This window comes from Elephantulus edwardii, unplaced genomic scaffold, assembly GCF_000299155.1.
Source record: "Elephantulus edwardii isolate Elephantulus edwardi_28Jun2011 unplaced genomic scaffold, EleEdw1.0 scaffold00096, whole genome shotgun sequence".
NCBI classification, from domain to species: domain Eukaryota; kingdom Metazoa; phylum Chordata; class Mammalia; order Macroscelidea; family Macroscelididae; genus Elephantulus; species Elephantulus edwardii.
The window spans coordinates 7485352-7503697 of record NW_006399846.1 but is presented as its reverse complement, the minus strand read 5'-3'; the positions used below and the strand labels follow the sequence as shown (position 1 = coordinate 7503697).

Sequence of the window (18346 nt, the reverse complement as noted above, 5' to 3'; positions counted from 1 at the left end):
CCTGACAGACAGGCAGTCCCCAGCAACCTGACTCTCATAATGCCCCATTCCCCCCACACACACACACACACACCACTCTTCCCCTAAGGCAAGGTATTTCCCTCTGGGGACTGACTGGGACAGCAGTCACTGGCCAGGGTCTTGGTACAGAGGCAGAAAGGGCAGCTCTGGGAAAGGGGCTTTAAGCCGCAGCACGCCGTGCTCCAGGTCGATACAGCTCTGTTAGGGGAGGACTGAGTGAGAGAAGGCCTCCGCAGGCCGACCTCCAGTCCCCCCTTCCCACCACCCCCAGCTCCGACTCCTTTTTTCCCTTTTGTCTCTTCCCCCAACTTCCACCTCCTATTTGCCTCCAACTCCACCCCACCCCTGTTCCCATTAACCAGAACCTCTGTCTAGGGAGGAATCCAGTTCTCTACTTCCACTTGTAGGGAAATCATTATCTTCTAAAGAAGGAGCTCTGGTGGTACAATAGTTAAAGTTCTCAACTGCTAACTGAGAAGTCCATTGTTTTCATGCACTAGTGCTGGGAAGGAGAAGGGTGTGGCAGTCCTCTTCCATAAAGAGTGAAGCTTAGGTAACCCTATAGAGACATTCACTTCCTAAAGGATTGCAGAGTCAATCTGGACTTAGCAGCATACACCAATAAAGAAGCCAGTTTGAAACGAATACTCCTCCTGCCTCTAGCGTCAGCCTTTCTAGGCAGAACCTGCCCCATGCTTTCATGCCTGTGCCTTCTGTCTCTCTCCTCCTGCACTTTGAGTGGGGCCCCATGCAAGAATGCAAATCCTAGCACCCTACTTACCTTGAGAGAGAGCAGAGTCTGCAGTCCAAGGCAGAAGTCAGGACTCTCAACATCTGCAACATTTGAAAACGGAAGAGACTGAAAGGTGCCCAGCAAGCTCCTCTCTGCACTCATCCTTCTTTGCCTGCCCCATTCCCCAGGCACAGAGTGTAGGGATAATCAGAGGCCTCATGGGAACTCCTTGTCTAATATCAGGGACTGAGAGGCCTAGTCTATGTCTTTCTCTCTGCCCAGGAGTGAAAGGTAGAGCAGAGGAGAAGCTGGGATGTAGATGAAGGCAGGACTTACCCACCACCCGGGCGGAGCATGCCACGGTCTCCTGCCCTAGCTGCAACTCCAACTGCTCCACCTGGGCTGGAGACCTTGGTGCTGGGTCCCCAACTGGGGCTTTAAGGGCCTGTTTCTCTAACCTGTGGTTGAGAAATAAGGTTATGGCTACCCTAAGGCCTCTCCCCATCCCCATTAATCAGCAGATGTCCCTTCCCACCTCATATTGAAGATTTTCATCCAATCCCTGGTCCCCTGTAGGGTCTAACTTCTTTTCAATGCCAGAACTTCCAGTCTACTTTGATCAGTTTTTTTGTTTTGTTTTGTTGCAGGTTTTTTTAGTAACAGTTTTAATGAGGTGTAGGTCATATATACCATAAATTTACCTTTTTAAGATGTGCAACTCATTGGGTTGTTGTGCTGGGTTTTTGGTTTCTTTTCTATAGTCACAGAGTTGTGCAGCCATCCCCACTATCTCATTTTCACAACACTTTGACCACTCTACAAAGAAACCCTGTGTCTCACACACACTTTCAGGCTAAGCTCTTACCCCAGGCGGCTGAGGCATCCAACAGATATTTGATTGTACTGGGTACCCGTGTCCACGGCCACTCTCAGCATCTGGTCCCGACACTAGGAAAGAGGTTATGGAGGACTTGATGAGCCACGAGGAAAATGGGTTGGGGTTGGAGCCTTCAATTTAACCAGACCTTTCATTATTCCTTTTTTTAAAACCAGTGGAGGGTTCCTGAACACTAACTGAAAATGAACTAGGTACTGAGGAGGAGACAATTCATTGTAGTCGCTCACTGTCAGTTGACATCCCCCTACAGTCCTGCTTCAAGGGCATGTTATTGACATAGATCTCAATTGTCATGGATCAGGGAGCATATTGCTCACTGCTCAATAGTCTTTCATCCCAGTTTTGTCATGGAATAAGTACACTGTACACAAAATCAAATAAGATAGCTGGAATGAAACTACCCTGTATGGGCAAGGAGGAAGGAGAAAAGAGAGCCCCAACAACTAGGCGTTGCCAGTGGTATAGAAACTGACTGTGAGCGTGGCAAAAGTAGGGGAGAATGTATTACTCAATGATACTGTCTTTTACATGTTTCAAGTTTGGAAGAAGAATTATTGTAAATATGTAAGGCATTAGTCCTTGGGAGATGTTCTAGAGAAAATACTATATTAAACTCTAAACTCATTGCTGTCGAGTCAGAACCAACTCTCGACTGACCCTCCAGTGGGTTTGCAGAAGCTGTAAATCACACGAAAGATTATCCATCTTTCTCCCTCGAAGCCGCTTGTGGATTAGAACCACTTGCCTTTGGGTTGGCATTGCAGCTCCTTACCACTAGACCACCTGAACTCCCTGTCCTTTATATTGCCATGTAATAGAAAGGGGGAAACATGGTGATGTGCAACAGTTCATCACTCATCTGTTAACCAAAAAGTTGGTGGTTTAAACTCAACCATCAGCTCCATGAGAAAAGACTTAACAGTCTGCCCCTGCAGAGATTACAGCCCACAAAACCCTACAGGGCAGGTCTCTTCTGTCCCATGAGTTCACTGGACTGAAATCAACTCAAAGATACATAGCTCCACCACAGAAAGGTTTCAGGTTCTCTGACTGTTGTGAATAAAGTGCTGCAAAAGTTGAGAGGAAAGAAAGGCTGTTTCCTACTGGGGAAATCAGAAAAGGTTTCAGGGAGCAGGTCACATCTGGGCTTTAAAAGATGGTAAGACATGGGCAGACGATGACTGGGAAGCAGGAAGAGTGTGCTCTGGGCAGAGGACCACTGAGCAAAGACTGGCAAATGAGTCGACATTTATCAGGAGCAATTCAGTAATGGCTGAGTGGGTGAGCAGCTTCAGAAATGACAAAGCCATTGTCACTTTGAAATGTATATGCTCTCTCCAGTAGAGCTGCAGTAGCCATGCAAGCACACACCATCTATATATTTAGAGTGTATATAAGTGTTCTCCTGTTCACATTTAACTATTACCCTTTGATCAAGGAAAGGAGCTGGAGTATAATGATGGCAGGTGGAGTTGTAGAGAGGGAAGATAGGTTGAGTAAAGATGGTAAAAATCACTGTGTTGGTTCTGTCTCTGGATAACACGTCTGTTTCAGGCTAGAACTATGTTCTGTAGGATTTTTAATGACTGATCTTTTGGAACTAGATTGCCAGACCTTTCTTTTTAGACATTTGTGAGAAGACTCAAACGTCCAGCCTTTTCGTTAACAGCCCCGTGTGTGAACCATTTGTATAATTCAGAGTCTCAAAAAAAGATAGAACACTGTTTTACCAGGCTAGCGAGAGAGCATCTTCTTCCCTCACTACCTGAGAGTGAAAGAAGAGAGTGAAGTGAGCCAGTCACGGATAAGGCTGATAATAATAGTCAGAGCCCAGAGAGGCCACTCACCTTGCAATTAACGAGAAGAACCGGAAGCTCAGGCCGGCTGGTTTCCCTGCTGCACTGCTGGTCCTGGATCAGGGCATGCACGAGGGGAGATTCCCCCTGAAGCCGACTCTGGTTTCCCTCCATCAGGCGCCTTTGAATCACACTGTGCGGCTGCTGGCTCCGGCACAAAACAGGGACAGACAAGCCTAAACCTCAGTGTCCTCCTCATTCCATTTCTCTGCCCTGTGTATTCCTTGCTGCTCTTCCCAACCTCACCCTTTTCCCGAGTCTCACAAGGATAAAAAAGGGGAGATAACTGAAAACACAGTCTATCCCCAAGGAGTTCAACTAAAGCCAAGTGAACCCCAGTAAGAAATGCTGTTTTTCTGGGGGCTCCATAGATGGTGCAACAGTGAAGAAATGCAAAGTGGAGAACTGTCCATGTTACACTGACTTATTGACTCACAGGACATTCCAAGGGTAAATATTATGCTTGGGGAAAACTTTGTCTCAAATCTACATACATTTCGGCCAGAGTTCTATTTTCCCCCCTCTGACCTCATCCTTCCATGAGCTTCAGAATCCAGGGCTGATGAGGCCATGAAATTAAGTCAAAGTCTTCAAAACTCTGACACTGAGAATCATCCTGGAGCTCTCCCTCACCCCTAGACACCAAGTCCGGTCCCTCCCCAAATACCACCATCTTGCCTCCTCTATTACAGAGTTCATCCCTCCTTTCTATTTCATCTGTCCTTCAAGCCTCGCCACGGCTCTCCCACACCACCAGAACAGCTTCCTAAGTGTTCTCCATATTCTCCCTGTACAGACACATCTGTTCTAAGCCTCTAGAATCAATTATCTACAACCTTTGTTATGTCAAATATATTCCTAAGAGCAGCAGCTTGAACATCATTTGGAATCCTGTTAAAAGGCAGACTCTTTAAAAAAAAGGAAAAAAGAAATGTATTACAAGGATTTCAGTCATCATGACCCTGAGACCAAAACTAGATGAAGCCATGCTGTCTCAGCCCTCTGAGAGGAATCATAATAAAAGATCCTTGATGAAAGCTCAAATACATTGCCATCAAGTCGGAACCAACTCAGAAGCTGACCCTCTAGCTGTTTTTCAGAGGCTCTAAATTGCACAGTAGAAGATTGCCCATCTTTCTCCCATGGAGCTGCTGGTGGAGAGAAGCAGCCTTTGGATTACCAGCGAAACTCAGGACTGAACCGCCAGAGGTCCCTCTCCTTGACAAGTGGGAGAGACATGTGGAACAAAATTTAGAAACCTTTAAAAGACCAAGCTTACTGATCTGGTAGAGACTGACAGACTCTCTCTCATACTAAGTTGCTGAAACTAAGGAAGATATGAAGCATTTGCTGAAGAAGGTTAAGGACTGCAACCCCTTCAATATGTATTGAAGCTCAATATCTCTAAAACAAAGATTCTCACCACTGGGCCAATCAGCAGCTTCATGAGAGATGGAGAGGAGATTGAGGTTGTTGACAATCACAGCTTACTCGGTTCCACAATCAACAGTCTTGGCACAAGCAGTGAGGAAATCAAAAGATGAATTGCATTGGGAAAATCTGTTGTTGGTGACCTCCCCAGTGTACAAAGATGTCAGTTTGGACACTAAGGTGCACCTGATACAAGCCATGGTCTTTGCAGCTGCTTGCTATGCATCCAATAGCTGGACAATGACTAAGGACGATAGAAGAAAAATTGATGCTTTTGTGGTGCTGGAAAAGAGTTTTGATCTACTATGGACTGCCAGAACAAACAAGTTGGTCCTGAAGAGAGTGAAACCAAACTGCTCCAAGAATTTTGCAGCTCTGTCTCACATACCTTTGGGCATGTGACCAGGAGGGACCAATCCATTGAGAAGAACATCATGCTTGGAAGGGTGGAGGGACGGCACAGGAGAGGAAGAACCAGGATGAGATGGATTGACTGGAGAATTGGGATTGGGTCAGAGACAATAAGATTAACTCAAGATAGGGCAAGGTTACTGCTCGGTTAAGTATTGAATAAGATCATGTATCATGTAAGGTACCTGGCCAAGGAGTGATTCAACAACACATAACAGCACAGGACAACAACCAAAAGGCCCTTAGTCATTTCAGCCAAAACAATAGACAGCTTTGTTGGCCTAGTGGTAAAAAGTTGTGCTACCAGGAGGCACCCAATTTGAATCCAGTAGCTCCATGGAAGAAAGATGGGCAGTCTCCTAAACCTCTGAAACTAAGGATCAGCCATGAGCTGGTTTTGACTCAACAGATCACAATAATAAATAATAATAAAAAATAACAATGCCAGAAAAAACATGTGGCTTAAGCCAATCAATCATGCTCAGTCACAAGGGTGGCATTTCCCTGGGGATAAAGCTCAAAAGGTAGGAAGAAATAGGAACCATGGATGAATGGAAATAGAAAACAGAGGAAGTGGGTAGAGTGCATTTATATGGTGGGAATTGCAATTATCGCCATGGAACACAATATGTATGTATTGGAAAAACAATTAGCTTTGAAAACGTTCACTCAAAAAGTAAAAAAAAAAGAGAGAAATGCAGAATCTCAGGCACTACCATAGATCTATTGAATCAGAAATTTTAGTGAGATACCCATGGAATTAAAGCACCGAAGTGAAAACTTACCCTGTTTAAAATTTATCAAGCCCTGCCCTTGCTGTCCCTCCCCTCCCCTACTGCATACTTGGGGAACCACAGCCTAGACCTGGCCGCTTTCTGAGTCTTGTGTGACGGCTCCACACAACTCCCAGAATCTACCTAGCACCTTTGTCACTTGCACTGGCCCAGGCAGATACCAGGTTGTTTCTCAGCTCCAGGCCTTTGTGCCTGTTCATTCTTCCTCAAACTCCTCTTTCTTACTCTTCCTTATGTCAGATTGGACAGGACAGCTGGCCCTACATATTGCTCAAGAACTATATTCAGAAGAGTTAAAAAAAAAATTTAAAGTTCCATGTGCAACCTCTTCCAGGAAGCCCTCTCTGACTTCTTCATACTCCTCCACCGACACACACATCTGGCGGGGTGAGTGCCCCTTCTCTCTCTTTTCTCTCCCTTCTTCATGCTCACAGATAGTATTTGTGAATCTCACTCCCACTACCCTGGAGAGCCCTTGGGGTCTGGCCTGTGTCTCATTCATCTCTAACGCTCAGGACCCAGCCCCGCATATACTAGGCACTCAATGAGTGGAGTCCTCTAGTCTTTGCATACCCCTCCTAACCTGTACTCTCTCCGTGAGAACCTGGGATTGTTTTTGTACTCTTGGCTTAATGAGCCCCCTGAGACCGCTCCTCGCCAGCAAGGCTGCCAACAGGAGACTAGATCTGGGAACAGAGCCTCAATCGCTGAGCGCTGGGACTGGTAGGACAAATAGACTCTCCAGTTCCCGTCTCCCCTCCCGCCTTTCCCACAGATGAACTCTAGCTGTAGACCTCCTCTGTACACGTCGCTTCTGAGAGAGCCCAGGGAGGGATACTCCTGAGGTCCTCCCAGTCTGTTGTGTCTTCACCCCCACATCCACAGGAGATAACTATTAGGGTCAGTATGGGAGATCCTGAGACAGGAGAAGTGAGAAGCCCAGGACGTTCTTATCAGATGGCTGGATCGGTCCCTTTTTCTGTGCTCTTAGATGGCATTGTTAATGGAGCTGCTTCTTTGGAGCGAAATAAAAAGGCATAGCATGAGAGTAGAGGCCACCTGACCAGGAACCTTGCAGCTGGGAGCCATGGGGCTTGCTTTCCTGTTCCTCCCCTGTGCATGTCATGTTTGCAGGAGGAATCATACCCCTGAGAGTCCTCTGAGTTTAGATCCCAGTCACATCACTTACTTAGGGGATGCTGAGATGGGATTAAAAGACAGTTTGGACCCTGGGTTGGTTTCCTGGATAGCTTGTCTTAGAGAAATATGGAAATAAAGGACTAGTCAGGGAAAGGCAATGAGGGGCTGAATTTGCTCCAGATTCCCAGAAGGAGGCTGCAGCCAGAGGAGCCTCAACTTTCCAGAGATGTCTCTGCTGAGTGCCCCATCCTGGATCCAGAGGTAAGTTCTAGATCAGCCAGAGGCGACAGTATGCTCCCTGGCAGGCCCCAGAAGATCTTCCTGTCTTTGACTCGGGGATCTGCTCCTGTATTCTCAGGACTACAGCACTTACTTTGTCTCCAGCTCCTTGTTTTTTTGTTGGGTATCATCAAGTTGTTACCAACCCACAGCTGACCTTCCAGAGGGCTTTCAGAGGCAATTAATCACATGGAAGGAGATTGCGTATTTTTCTCCCAGGGAGCAGCTCCCAGGACTTAAATCATGTACCTTACCACTAAGCCACCAGAGGCCCTTGTTCTGCTAGCCAGGCACAGTTTTAAGCTACCTTGGATGGATTAGTTCATATCACTCTCGTAGCAACCCTAGAGGTAGATACTTTTATCTTGATCCTCATTTAGCAGTTGAGGAAACTAAGGCACAAAGACATAAAATAACTTGCCTAAGATAGCAAGTAGCAGAGACAGAATTTAAACCCAAGCAATGTGGCTCTGAAGCTTATGCTCTTAACCAGCACTATCTCTCAGGGGGGATGGCTGTATATGCATCATGTCCACAGGCCCACTTATCTTCTTTGGTGTTACCCCATCCCCCACACCCTCTGAAGACCAAAAATCCTCAAGGAAGTGGCAGGAAAGGAGCCTGGAGAGAGGCCCTCCACCAATAAGAGAGGGAGTGGGGCCCTCCAGGAGACCAGGAGATCCGCCAACAGACATGTGAAACCCTGATTCTCTCTAAGGATGATGACTCTTAATGTTTTAATTCTATGTGGGTCTATGAATGGACAGATCTGGTATGTGGAAATCTATAGTTTGAGGAGAAGAGGGGAACCACTGTCCTATATTAACCCACCCTCCAGGCCTGCTCAGTCTGCCCCAGGCTTCCTGTGTTCCTCTGAGCCTCTACTAAACAGCACAGCTCCTCACTGATTCTGTAGATCAGCCTTGAATTGGTAAAGGGAAAGGTGGGGAAGTTAGGTGATGAGAATAAGGTCCTTCAAAACCACTACAATCATAGAAACACCCCCAACAGAGAGCCTGAGAGTGGTCAAAGGGAAGCCCCCAAGTTGTAGGAACTGTGCTCAGCAAGGGAGAGGATTCTGGGAGCTTGTGGTCTGGACTTTGTGGTCTCCCACCCCTTCCTCAGGATCTGGAAAGTGGAGAGGAAGGGGCAGGGAGACATCTTCGGGACAGGGAGGGGACAGGGCTGCCTCACCAAGTCCTTGGAGGTGCCGAGCCTCTTGAGGCTGTCCAAGGGAAGCAGGTCAGCGGAGTCCTTGTGCAGGAACTGGGTGGCCTGTTTGAGGCGTCGCTCTTGGCTCAGGTGGGCTCGGTCTTGAAGCTCTGCCTCCTGTCCCTTCCTAGCCTTTTCTCTTTCATCTCTCCTGGCCTCCTGCCCGGTACTCATGATCTCTCCAGGGAGGAGCAGTGTGGGGGCTTCTGAGCTGTTCTCCCCTCTGTCCTCTGCAACTGTGTACCCCTGCAGCTTTCTTCCAGTCTCCGTTTCCTGGACTGCAGCTCTCCTTCTGACAGGAGGGTCTCCGCGGGAGAAAAGAAGGAAATAAATAAATAATGTGCAGGAGCAGCCACGTCAGACACCAATTTCCAGAGATTGCAGTAGAGGGAGTGAGGCTCGGGCTGGAAAAACCCAGTACCAGGAGAGAGGGTGGAAGGGCTGCAGTGCCTTGATTCTGGGGTCAGAGTAGCCAGGAAGAGAGAGAGTGTGTGTGTCGGGGGGGGGGGGGGGGGGGGGGGGGGTGTGTTTGTGTGTCAACTGCCAGGGTGCCTGTGCCAGGTTTTTTGAATGGCAGCGTCTGTGTCAGTATGTGTGGGCAGCTGCCTGCGTGCTTTCTGTGATTCCATGTGCTTGAGTACCTGGTCCCACTTTGCAGCCCTCTTGGTCTCCTCCTGGGCTGCCCAGCTGTTTGTTCCATCTGTGTTTCTCTGTAGCCCCGGGCCCGGGGTGCAGGCCAGAAACTGGGTTCAGGATAAAGAAAAGCAACATCAAAATGCCCTTCTCTTTTTACATGTCTGGGTCTCTCCTTGACCAACTTGGCAGATGTCAGATGAGTTCTGGATTCTAGAGAGTGACAGTAGCAGCTATGAACTTTCCCATAAATAATGACCTGGCTTCTTGGCATCTTTTATATGTAACTCCTTAAAACTGAGCTCTTAAAAAATGTTCTATTTCAAACAAAGAACTTAAAAAATAATATAACCAAAATCCTTTACTCACTACTCAATTTGAAAAATAAACTTGCCTATAGGGATGAAACTTCCTGTGTACCTCTACCTCCAGATGACATCCTCTCCTAAGTTCGATGTTGATCACTCCCCTAAAATCAGTCAGATCAATTCTGCTTGAAGAAAACTCCACGTGTTTCAAAGTAGAACTGCACTCCACAGGGTTATCATGACTCTGACCTTTCTGAAGTAGATGCCAGGCCTTTCTTCTGAGCTTCTCTGGATGGGTTCAAACCACCAAACTATTGGTTAGTTATTGCATGTTTAGCTGCTTCCCTCGGGGACTCGTCAGTCCCATACCTCTCTTCATGCATCCGTGCATATATCCTAAGTAATATCTCTTTTAGTTTTGTCTGAACCCACCAGGGAGTTCTGATGGCATAGTCCATAAGGAGTTGTGCAGCTAGCCCAAAGGTTTTGACTCTCCAGGGACTCTATAGAAGAAAGAAGAACAATCCCATTTTTTTTTTAAATGTAGGTTGTTTATTTTTCATTTCAATGAACATCTACAGAGATTTTGGGATTCCATTCATTCATTGTTGCACCCTTCTCCCCGCACAAACCCCTCCCCCCTCCCCCCCCATTTGCTCCTCTCCTTGAAAAGCAAAAGAAAAACTCCCTCATTGGTACACAATCCCCCCCCGCACCTCCCCCAATCCCACCCCCTAGCCCCCAATATAATCCACTCTACAACCCTCATTGCATACTCCTACGATAAAAATAATGCCCTAAAATATAATACTTTTAGACTATTCTCTCCCCCATAGACTTCAATGCCGTATTTTTATGAAACCTAATCGCTCTGAGTAGGAATCAATTCAATTTCAGCAAGTTTGGTTTTTCTTTCACCCACAGTATATGTTATAAAGTTTGCTCACCCCTCCCATAGTCGTAAAATTCATCTATTAAGTGTGAATATTGTGGTAGTTAGGTGCTATCAAGTACAACAGGTCTGAACTTTATGCTGTCCTTGGCCAGCCTCATCCTCTCTGACACTCTTGAGCCCGTATCTGAAGTCACCATGTCAATCCATCTCATCAAGGGTGTCCCTCTCTTTCCAAGTGGAAAGAGGACCCTCTAACTTTCCAAGCACGGTGCCCTTTCCAGGGAATAACCCCTCCTAACATGTCCAAGTATGTGAGACGAAGTTTAGTCATCCTCCTATCTAAGAAGCACTCTGGATGAACTTTTTCTTTTCTAATTTTTTTAATGAACTTTTTCTAAGACTCAGTCAGTTCTCGTTTCCAACACCATGACTCAAGAGGATCAGCTCTTCTTCTATGAGTCATTTTTGTTTTGTTTTTTTTAATTACATATATATTTTTACTTTATATTGGTTTGCATATAACATTTGTATAGACTATATTTCATTCATATACATGTGTTTTATACACTCTTCCGTTCACATTGTCATACAGTCATTTCCATACATTGTGTTTTATAAAACCAATCGCCACCGTTGATCTATGTCCCCTATCATCCCGTCTTTTCAGGTTACCACTGGATCTTTCCCAATTCCTTCACTTCCTCCCTCCACTATGAGTTGGTTTTGACTCAACAGTACACAACAAATAAAGTATGCTTAGTTCTAATTAATTCACTTTAATAGTTGGATAGCATTCCACTGTGAATATCTTACCTTTAGGACATTTAGGTTATTGGCAGTGTTTTTCTGTTTGTTTGGGGTTTTTTTTAATGGAGATTTTATTGTAAGTTTATAAAGAACTTGAATTTCCTCATTCATTGTTGCATATTTTCCTCCCTGTCCCTACCTCCCCCAGTTTGCTTTTTCCTTTGGGAAAAAAGTTTTTTCATTGTTATACAGTCCCCCACTCAAAATCACTTTACTGTGCAGCTCTTATTCTGGACTCTTGTCATGCCACTAATAACTAGCCATATATTCCTTTTAAACAGTTCTCTCCCTCGTCTGTTTCAATGTTGTGTACATTATTTATCACTTCTTTTCTTAGTTGCCCCCCAAACCCCCGTCAGTCCTGTTTTATAACAGTAGCATTATGCAATATTTGTCTTTTTGTGACTGAGATATTTCACTCAGCATAATGTCCTCCATAGTCACCCATTTTGAATAATATGTCATGAGTTCTTTGTTTTTCAATGCCACATAGTATTCCGTTGTGTGAATACACCACAGCTTCTCTCGCCATTCGTTTGTTGATGGGCACTTGGGTTGTTTGCATCTCTTTTCTATTGTGAACAAAGCTGCAAAAAAAACATGGATGTGCATGTATCTGCTTGGGTGGCAGTTCTGGTTTCTTTAAGGTATATTCCCAGTAGTGGAATTGCTGGACCAAATGGTATTTCTATTTCGAACTTTTTGAGAAAGTTTCATACTGCCTTCCATAGTGGTTGCATAGGTAATATTGTTTTGTTTTGATTTTGATTTTACGGATAGATGATGAACCTGTCTGTACACATCCCCCTTGAGGAAAGTATAAGTGTGTCTCTCGAGGATATCCCTAGGAATGGAATTGCTGGTGTCAGACGCACCTCCTCATCTTTTTTGGACATTGTTGGATTGTTCTGCAGAGAAGTGGGCACTCGAGTGAACAGCTCATGAAGCAGTGAGGGTCCTTGTCTCCCCTTCCTCATCAACACTTGTTGTTGTTGTTGTTGTTGTTGTTGTTGTTATGTGCCGTCGAGTCATTTGCGACTCATAGCGACCCTATGTACAACAGCCCTAAACCCTGCTCTATCCTGTGCCAATCGCATTGCCTCTGACACACCCATCCTGATTACCCCAGTCACTGAATTAATCCACCTCATAGAGGGTCTTCCCCTCCTGTGCTGTCCCTCTACTCTACCCAGCATGATGTCCCTCTCTAAAGACCTGTCTCTCCTTGCAACATGTCCAAAGTATGTCAGACGAAGCCCCAGAATCTTTGCCTCCAAGGAGTAGCCTGGTTTAACCCTCTCTAGGATGAATCTGTTTGTTTTCTTGGCAGTCCATGGTACATTCAATACTCTTCTCCAGCACCACAGCTCAAAGGTGTCAATTCTCCTTCTGTCCTCCCTAGTCATTATCCAGCTCTCTGATGCATAACAAGTGATTGCAAAGACCATGGCCTGTATCAGGCGCACCTTCATCTCCAAAGAGACACCGTTGCTCTTGAGTACTTTAGAGACTTCCCTAACAGCAGACTTTCCCATCACAATACGTCAACACTTAGCATTGTCAAACTTTTCAGGGCCCTGGATCAATGCTCAGAGGTGTGCTTCCAGCTTTTCATTTTCACCATCATCAAAGTGCATTTAAGCACCTGCTTATGTGTGTTGGACACTGAGGATGTGTCCCTCACCCAAGCCCTGATCCCTAGAGGTGAAGTCTGACCAAGATAGCAATAAGGTACGAGCACATGAGACAAACCAACAATTCACCAAGCTTCTACAGACCAAACTTGTGCAGTCTTCTTCATAACCACTGCAATCGATTATGTGACAAAATAGAATTATGATGGTGTCCATTTGCAGATAAGGAAGCTAAGTTTTAGGACACTTGTCTGAGATTTGCTGTTAGGGTGAAGAGGTGCCCAGAATCACACCCAGGTTTCTGACTCTTATACCCTGTACTGTAACCTTCTACTGATGGAGGTGATAAACCTGAAAGGAACACCGATTACATTTCTATAACTCTTTCCCACGCAGATCTTGGTTTCATTCTTTAGAGTTAATTCCAGTGGAATTTTCAGACACCTCCCCTTAACCCAGTACCTAACTTGTGTAGCTTCAACTTCTTCTACAACAGAATGGCATATCACCCTATTCTGCTCCATGCTGCTTAAAACGTTCAGTGTGCCTAAGTCCATTAGTATGGCTGTGTATATTTTTAATGTCTTCCAACCTAGAAAGTTGATCATCCAGCACTTTGATGAACAATATTCTGCTGTGATTCATTGGATAATTTTTGAAAATAGGTCGCTGTGATGGTTAACTTTGTGTGCCACCTTGGCTGCCTATGGTTCTCTGGTTTGGCTGTTGTAGTGTGGTCAATCTCTTAATGAGATTTTCTATGAGCAGCCTATCTCTTGAGGAGGGGTTTCATCACAGGTGTGGCTTGCATTTAATACAGAAGGATGGGAGAGCAGGCTTGCTTTTTGCTCAGTCTCCATGCTGGCTCATCCCATCCTTGGTCTGTTAACCTGGCATCCTTACTTGTCTGCTGACCTTGGATTCATCAGGCTCTGCAGCTGTGTACAACATTAGTGCGATTCATCTATAAAGTGTGCTGTGAGCTTGGGGTTTGTCCAGCTTTGCAAGAGTGTGAGTCATTTCCTCTAGCTAGGTAAATCTCTGTCTGTCTCTACGTGTATATGGCGTTTTGGTGGCATAATCCATAGGGAATTGACTTTTAACCCAAAGGCAGCGCCTCTCTAGCAATTTGATTCCACCAGTGACTCCATGAGGGGGAAAAATGGGCAATCTTCTCCCCTTTGACTGTTTAATTTACAGACTCCTGAAAAACCACAAGAGGGTTAGCTATAAGGCAGCCCTGACTCAATGGCACATAACAACATGCACACACATACACACACAAACACATGGGATTTTTCATTGCTTTTCTTGTGAGATCTCTAGAGAACACAGCCTACCTAAGACAGTCACCAAACCTTCTTTCTTCCTAGTCTGCTTTAGTCTGGAAGTTCCGCCTTTGGTATTTGAAATACCAGTGGCACGGCTTCCAACATCATGATAATATGTAAACCACCACAGTATGACAGATGAATAGTGGCAGTATCTATTACTATTACCTAGGATAGAGGTGGAAGAGGATCCACTAATATGTTGTCCTAGTTCCTGAAGTTGCTTCAGAGGATAACCGGCATTGATAGATCAGTGACCTATAGAGTGTGATGTGGACAGGCTCCAGTGTTCAAATAGAACTCATTCAACTTATTCCCACTTAAGTTTGGAAATTATTTAATAGCCTCCAAAATATGTTATTAATATATTCTTTGGAGAAGCAGTGCTAAATTATTAACATAAGTGAGATGTCTCTAGGACACTTTTTGAAACTGGTCCCAAATGGACCAGTTTGGATGTACCTAAACACCCTGAGGAAGAGTAAATATTCCAGTGGCAATGAAAGGAATCTTTGGAGTGTATTGTTTGGCTGGAGTGAGCACAGGGACATTGAGTCCTCTTTTCCAACTAATCTGTTTAAGGCCTTTGTTGCCTCATTCTTGTAGAGAGAGTGAAAGTAACATAATGACAATCAAATCTATTAACACACAAGGGGAAACTGTCCCCATCAAGAGCGTCCACAGCACAAAACCAATCCCCATGAGGTCAAGCATGTCCCCAAGCTCTCCTACCTACTTCTACTAATTTCAACACCAATCTTACTGCTCTACTGGGCCCCAAATCTGTTGAATAGCTACAGACCTCACAGAACCATACTCAAGGTTAAGGGCTTTATTAGGGAAGTTAGCAGGTTACAAATTAAATTGGCAACAGGATACAACTTTTTAACAGAACAGCTTTAAAAAATTTTTTTGTTGTTGAGATTTTAGTGAAAGTTTATAGATAACATGGATTTCCATTCATTCATTGTTGCACGTTTTCTTTCCCGCTCCCCTCCCATCCAGTTCATTTTTTTCTTAAAAAAAATTACTCATTGTTATACAATTCCACACCACCCCAGTCCACTTTACTATGCAGCTCTTATTCTGGACTGTTGTCATGCAAATTATACCTAATCATATATTCCTTTTAAGCAGTTCTCTCCCTCATCTGTTTCAATGCAGTGTACATTATTTATCCTCTCTTTTCTTAAGTTTCCCCCCAAGCCCTTTGTCAGTCCTGTTTTACAACAGTGGCACTATTGCAGTACTTGTTCTTTTGTGACTGGTATATTTCACTCAGCATAATGTCCTCCAGGGTCACCCATTTTGTATAATATTTCATGAGTTTCTTGTTTTTCAATACTGCATGGTATTCCATTGTGTGAGTATACCACAGCTTCTCTATCAGTTCGTTTGTTGATGGGCACTTGGGTTGTTTCCATCTCTTTGCTATTGTGAGCAATGCAACAATAAACATGGGTGTGCATCAGAACAGCTTCTTAAGTTTGCTCTTAAGTGGCCTAAGGCTAAAAGCTACATATTAAAAAGTTCTTTCAGCCACAAAAAGACAAATACTGAATAGTGCCACTGTTGTAGAATGGGACTGACATCAAGGTTGGGATAAGACTGAGTAAAACTGGATAAATTATGTATACTACATTGAAATAGATGAGGGAGAGAACAGTTTAAAAGTGATATATGATAGGGTATTATTAGTTATCACAAGAGTCCAGAATGAAGGTTGCATAATGGAGTGTACTCAGGGCGGGGGGATTGTATACCAATGAAGGAATTTTTCTTTTACTTTTCAAAGAGAGGAGTGAACTGGGGTGGAGGGGTGGGCAGGGAGAAAATTGCAACAATTAATGAATGGAAATCCAAAATCTCTGTGTTTATTAAAATTAATAGAATTTTTTTTTAAAAAAAAGGAAGGAAAAAACCCACCTCTCAAACATGAGGGGCGGGGGGGAGTTTTTAGTCCTGCCAATTAAGGCATCTCACTCCTAGTCTTCCAGAAAGCTTGAGTGAAGTTCCCTGACTCTGCCTTGTGGCTATATTCGCGTAGGTCAGCTCTGTCTCAAGTCTAGTCTCTGGTTCTCTCTTGTGGCTGCTGCTGCTCTTCTGGAGGCCTGGTCAGACGGGTGCAGTAACCTCTAGCCCTGAAGGATGTGCAATGCATTCTCTGCTGCTTCTTCCTTGCTGGTAGTGAGATTCTGAAATTTCTACTGCTGAACCTGCTCGGTTTAACCTTGGTGGAATGGCAAAGCTACCCAGTTCTCTAACACAGCCTATTTGCATGTTCCCACCCTGCCATGTGGCAAAGTCAAGGGCAATGGCCAGGAAAGCCATTTTGAACAATAGGACCACTACACCACAGCTCTATGGACAGGAAGGGAGCTCTCATGAGTAAAGAATTGTGCTGCCAAGACAAAGGCAAGTAGTTTGAATTCTCTTCAGGAGAAAGAGGCACAGTCTCTTCCTGTGTGATTTGCAGTCTCTGAAAACTCACTGGAGGGTCAGCAATGAGTCATTTCCAATTCAACAGCAATGAGTTGTCATTTTGTTGGGCTGTGAATTAGGTAAATGTACTTATGAATAACCAGCACATCTTTCTATTCTGTGACACAGCTAATATTATTTCACTCTCCTCTTGGGAAAGAGCTCTGGTGGCAGAGTAGGTTTAGTGTTGGACTCCTAACTGAAAGGTCTGAAGTTCAATCCCACCAGCCCCTACACAGGAGAAAGATGGGCTGTCTTTTCCTGTGAAGGCTTACAGCCTGAGAATGGTTACCACTGATTCAGAATCAGCTCCGTGGCTGTCTCTCTCTCTCTCTCTCTCTCTCTGTGTTTTCTTGACATGGGACTTGGAAATGAGGAGAATCTCTTGTCTTTTTCTGTTCGTGCTTTTCCTTTTGTAATATGAAACATAGTCTCTGTTCTTGTGCGAGGTTGCAGAAAGAATTGAAATGTTCCAGCAATAAAAAGCCCCAAGCTCTTCTTTCTTAGAAGATAAAACAATCTCTCTGATGTGATGGTAGAGGCTGCAGGGGAGCATTTTGAGGCCTTTTTGTCTCCTCAGCTGGGTTGTCTGTGACTTTGCCCCTAGCTCACCTCGGTTCCATCCTCTTGTCATTCTTTAGTCTAATAGCCACAGAAAACCAAATCATTCACAAGGAATGAATGTCAGTCTCTTAATAATGTGACACAAAATGGGGGAGGACTTCTGGGAACACCTCAAGATGGAACCATTCTGGATGATTAGAAATGGAAGACTTAGATTCTGTTTCCTTATTTCATCTGTGGTGAGCATAAATGTTGATGTTAAAAGGACTCTAGAAAAACAAACAGATTCATCCTGGAAAGGGTCAAACAGGGCTGCTCCTTGGAGGCAAGGATTCTAAGGCTCCATCTAACATACTTTGGACATGTTGCAAGGAGGGACAGGTCCCTGGAGACGGACATCATGCTTGATAGGGTGGAGGGAACAGCGCAGAAGGGGAAGGCCCCCTATGAGGTGGATTGATTCAGTGACTGGGGTAATTGGGATGGGTGTGTCGGAGACAGTGCGATTGGCACAGGACAGAGCAGAGTTTAGGGATGTTGTACATAGGATCGCTATGAGTCGCAAGCGACTCGATGGCACATAACAACAACAACAACAACAACAACAAAATTGCAGAGGAAAAATGCAACTGTAAGACTTGACTCCCTCACTGTCCTGGTCTCCCCCTTTACTTATGAGTTTTCTTTTCATTCTGTGAGCAGGTTTATATCGAGGCCCTATCACAGGCGAGCACTAACCAGGCTCTGAGGGTAAATGGTGAAACCAGATGAAGTCTCTAACCTCATGGAGTTAACGCTAAAATGGACAGGGCAGACAACAAATAGTTAAATCATAGCATCAGTTACTGAAAAGTACTAAGTAAAAATAAAGCAGGGTAAGAGGAGAGAGTGATGGAGATACAGTGATGGAGGTCACTG

At 44.8% G+C, this 18346-nt stretch overlaps 1 protein-coding gene across 1 annotated transcript; it reads right to left on the bottom strand.

The window, feature by feature from the left end:
* Nucleotides 1-126: 126 nt before the first annotated feature.
* NRIP2 (nuclear receptor interacting protein 2) lies at nucleotides 127-10099 on the bottom strand. The gene is made up of 8 exons (XM_006891373.1): nucleotides 10086-10099; nucleotides 9020-9179; nucleotides 8758-8952; nucleotides 3500-3652; nucleotides 1620-1702; nucleotides 1091-1212; nucleotides 803-855; nucleotides 127-219 (listed from the first exon to the last, which is right to left on the bottom strand). The coding sequence occupies exons 1-8, from the start codon at nucleotides 10097-10099 to the stop codon at nucleotides 127-129; spliced, it is 873 nt and encodes a 290-aa protein (XP_006891435.1).
* Nucleotides 10100-18346: the final 8247 nt, after the last annotated feature.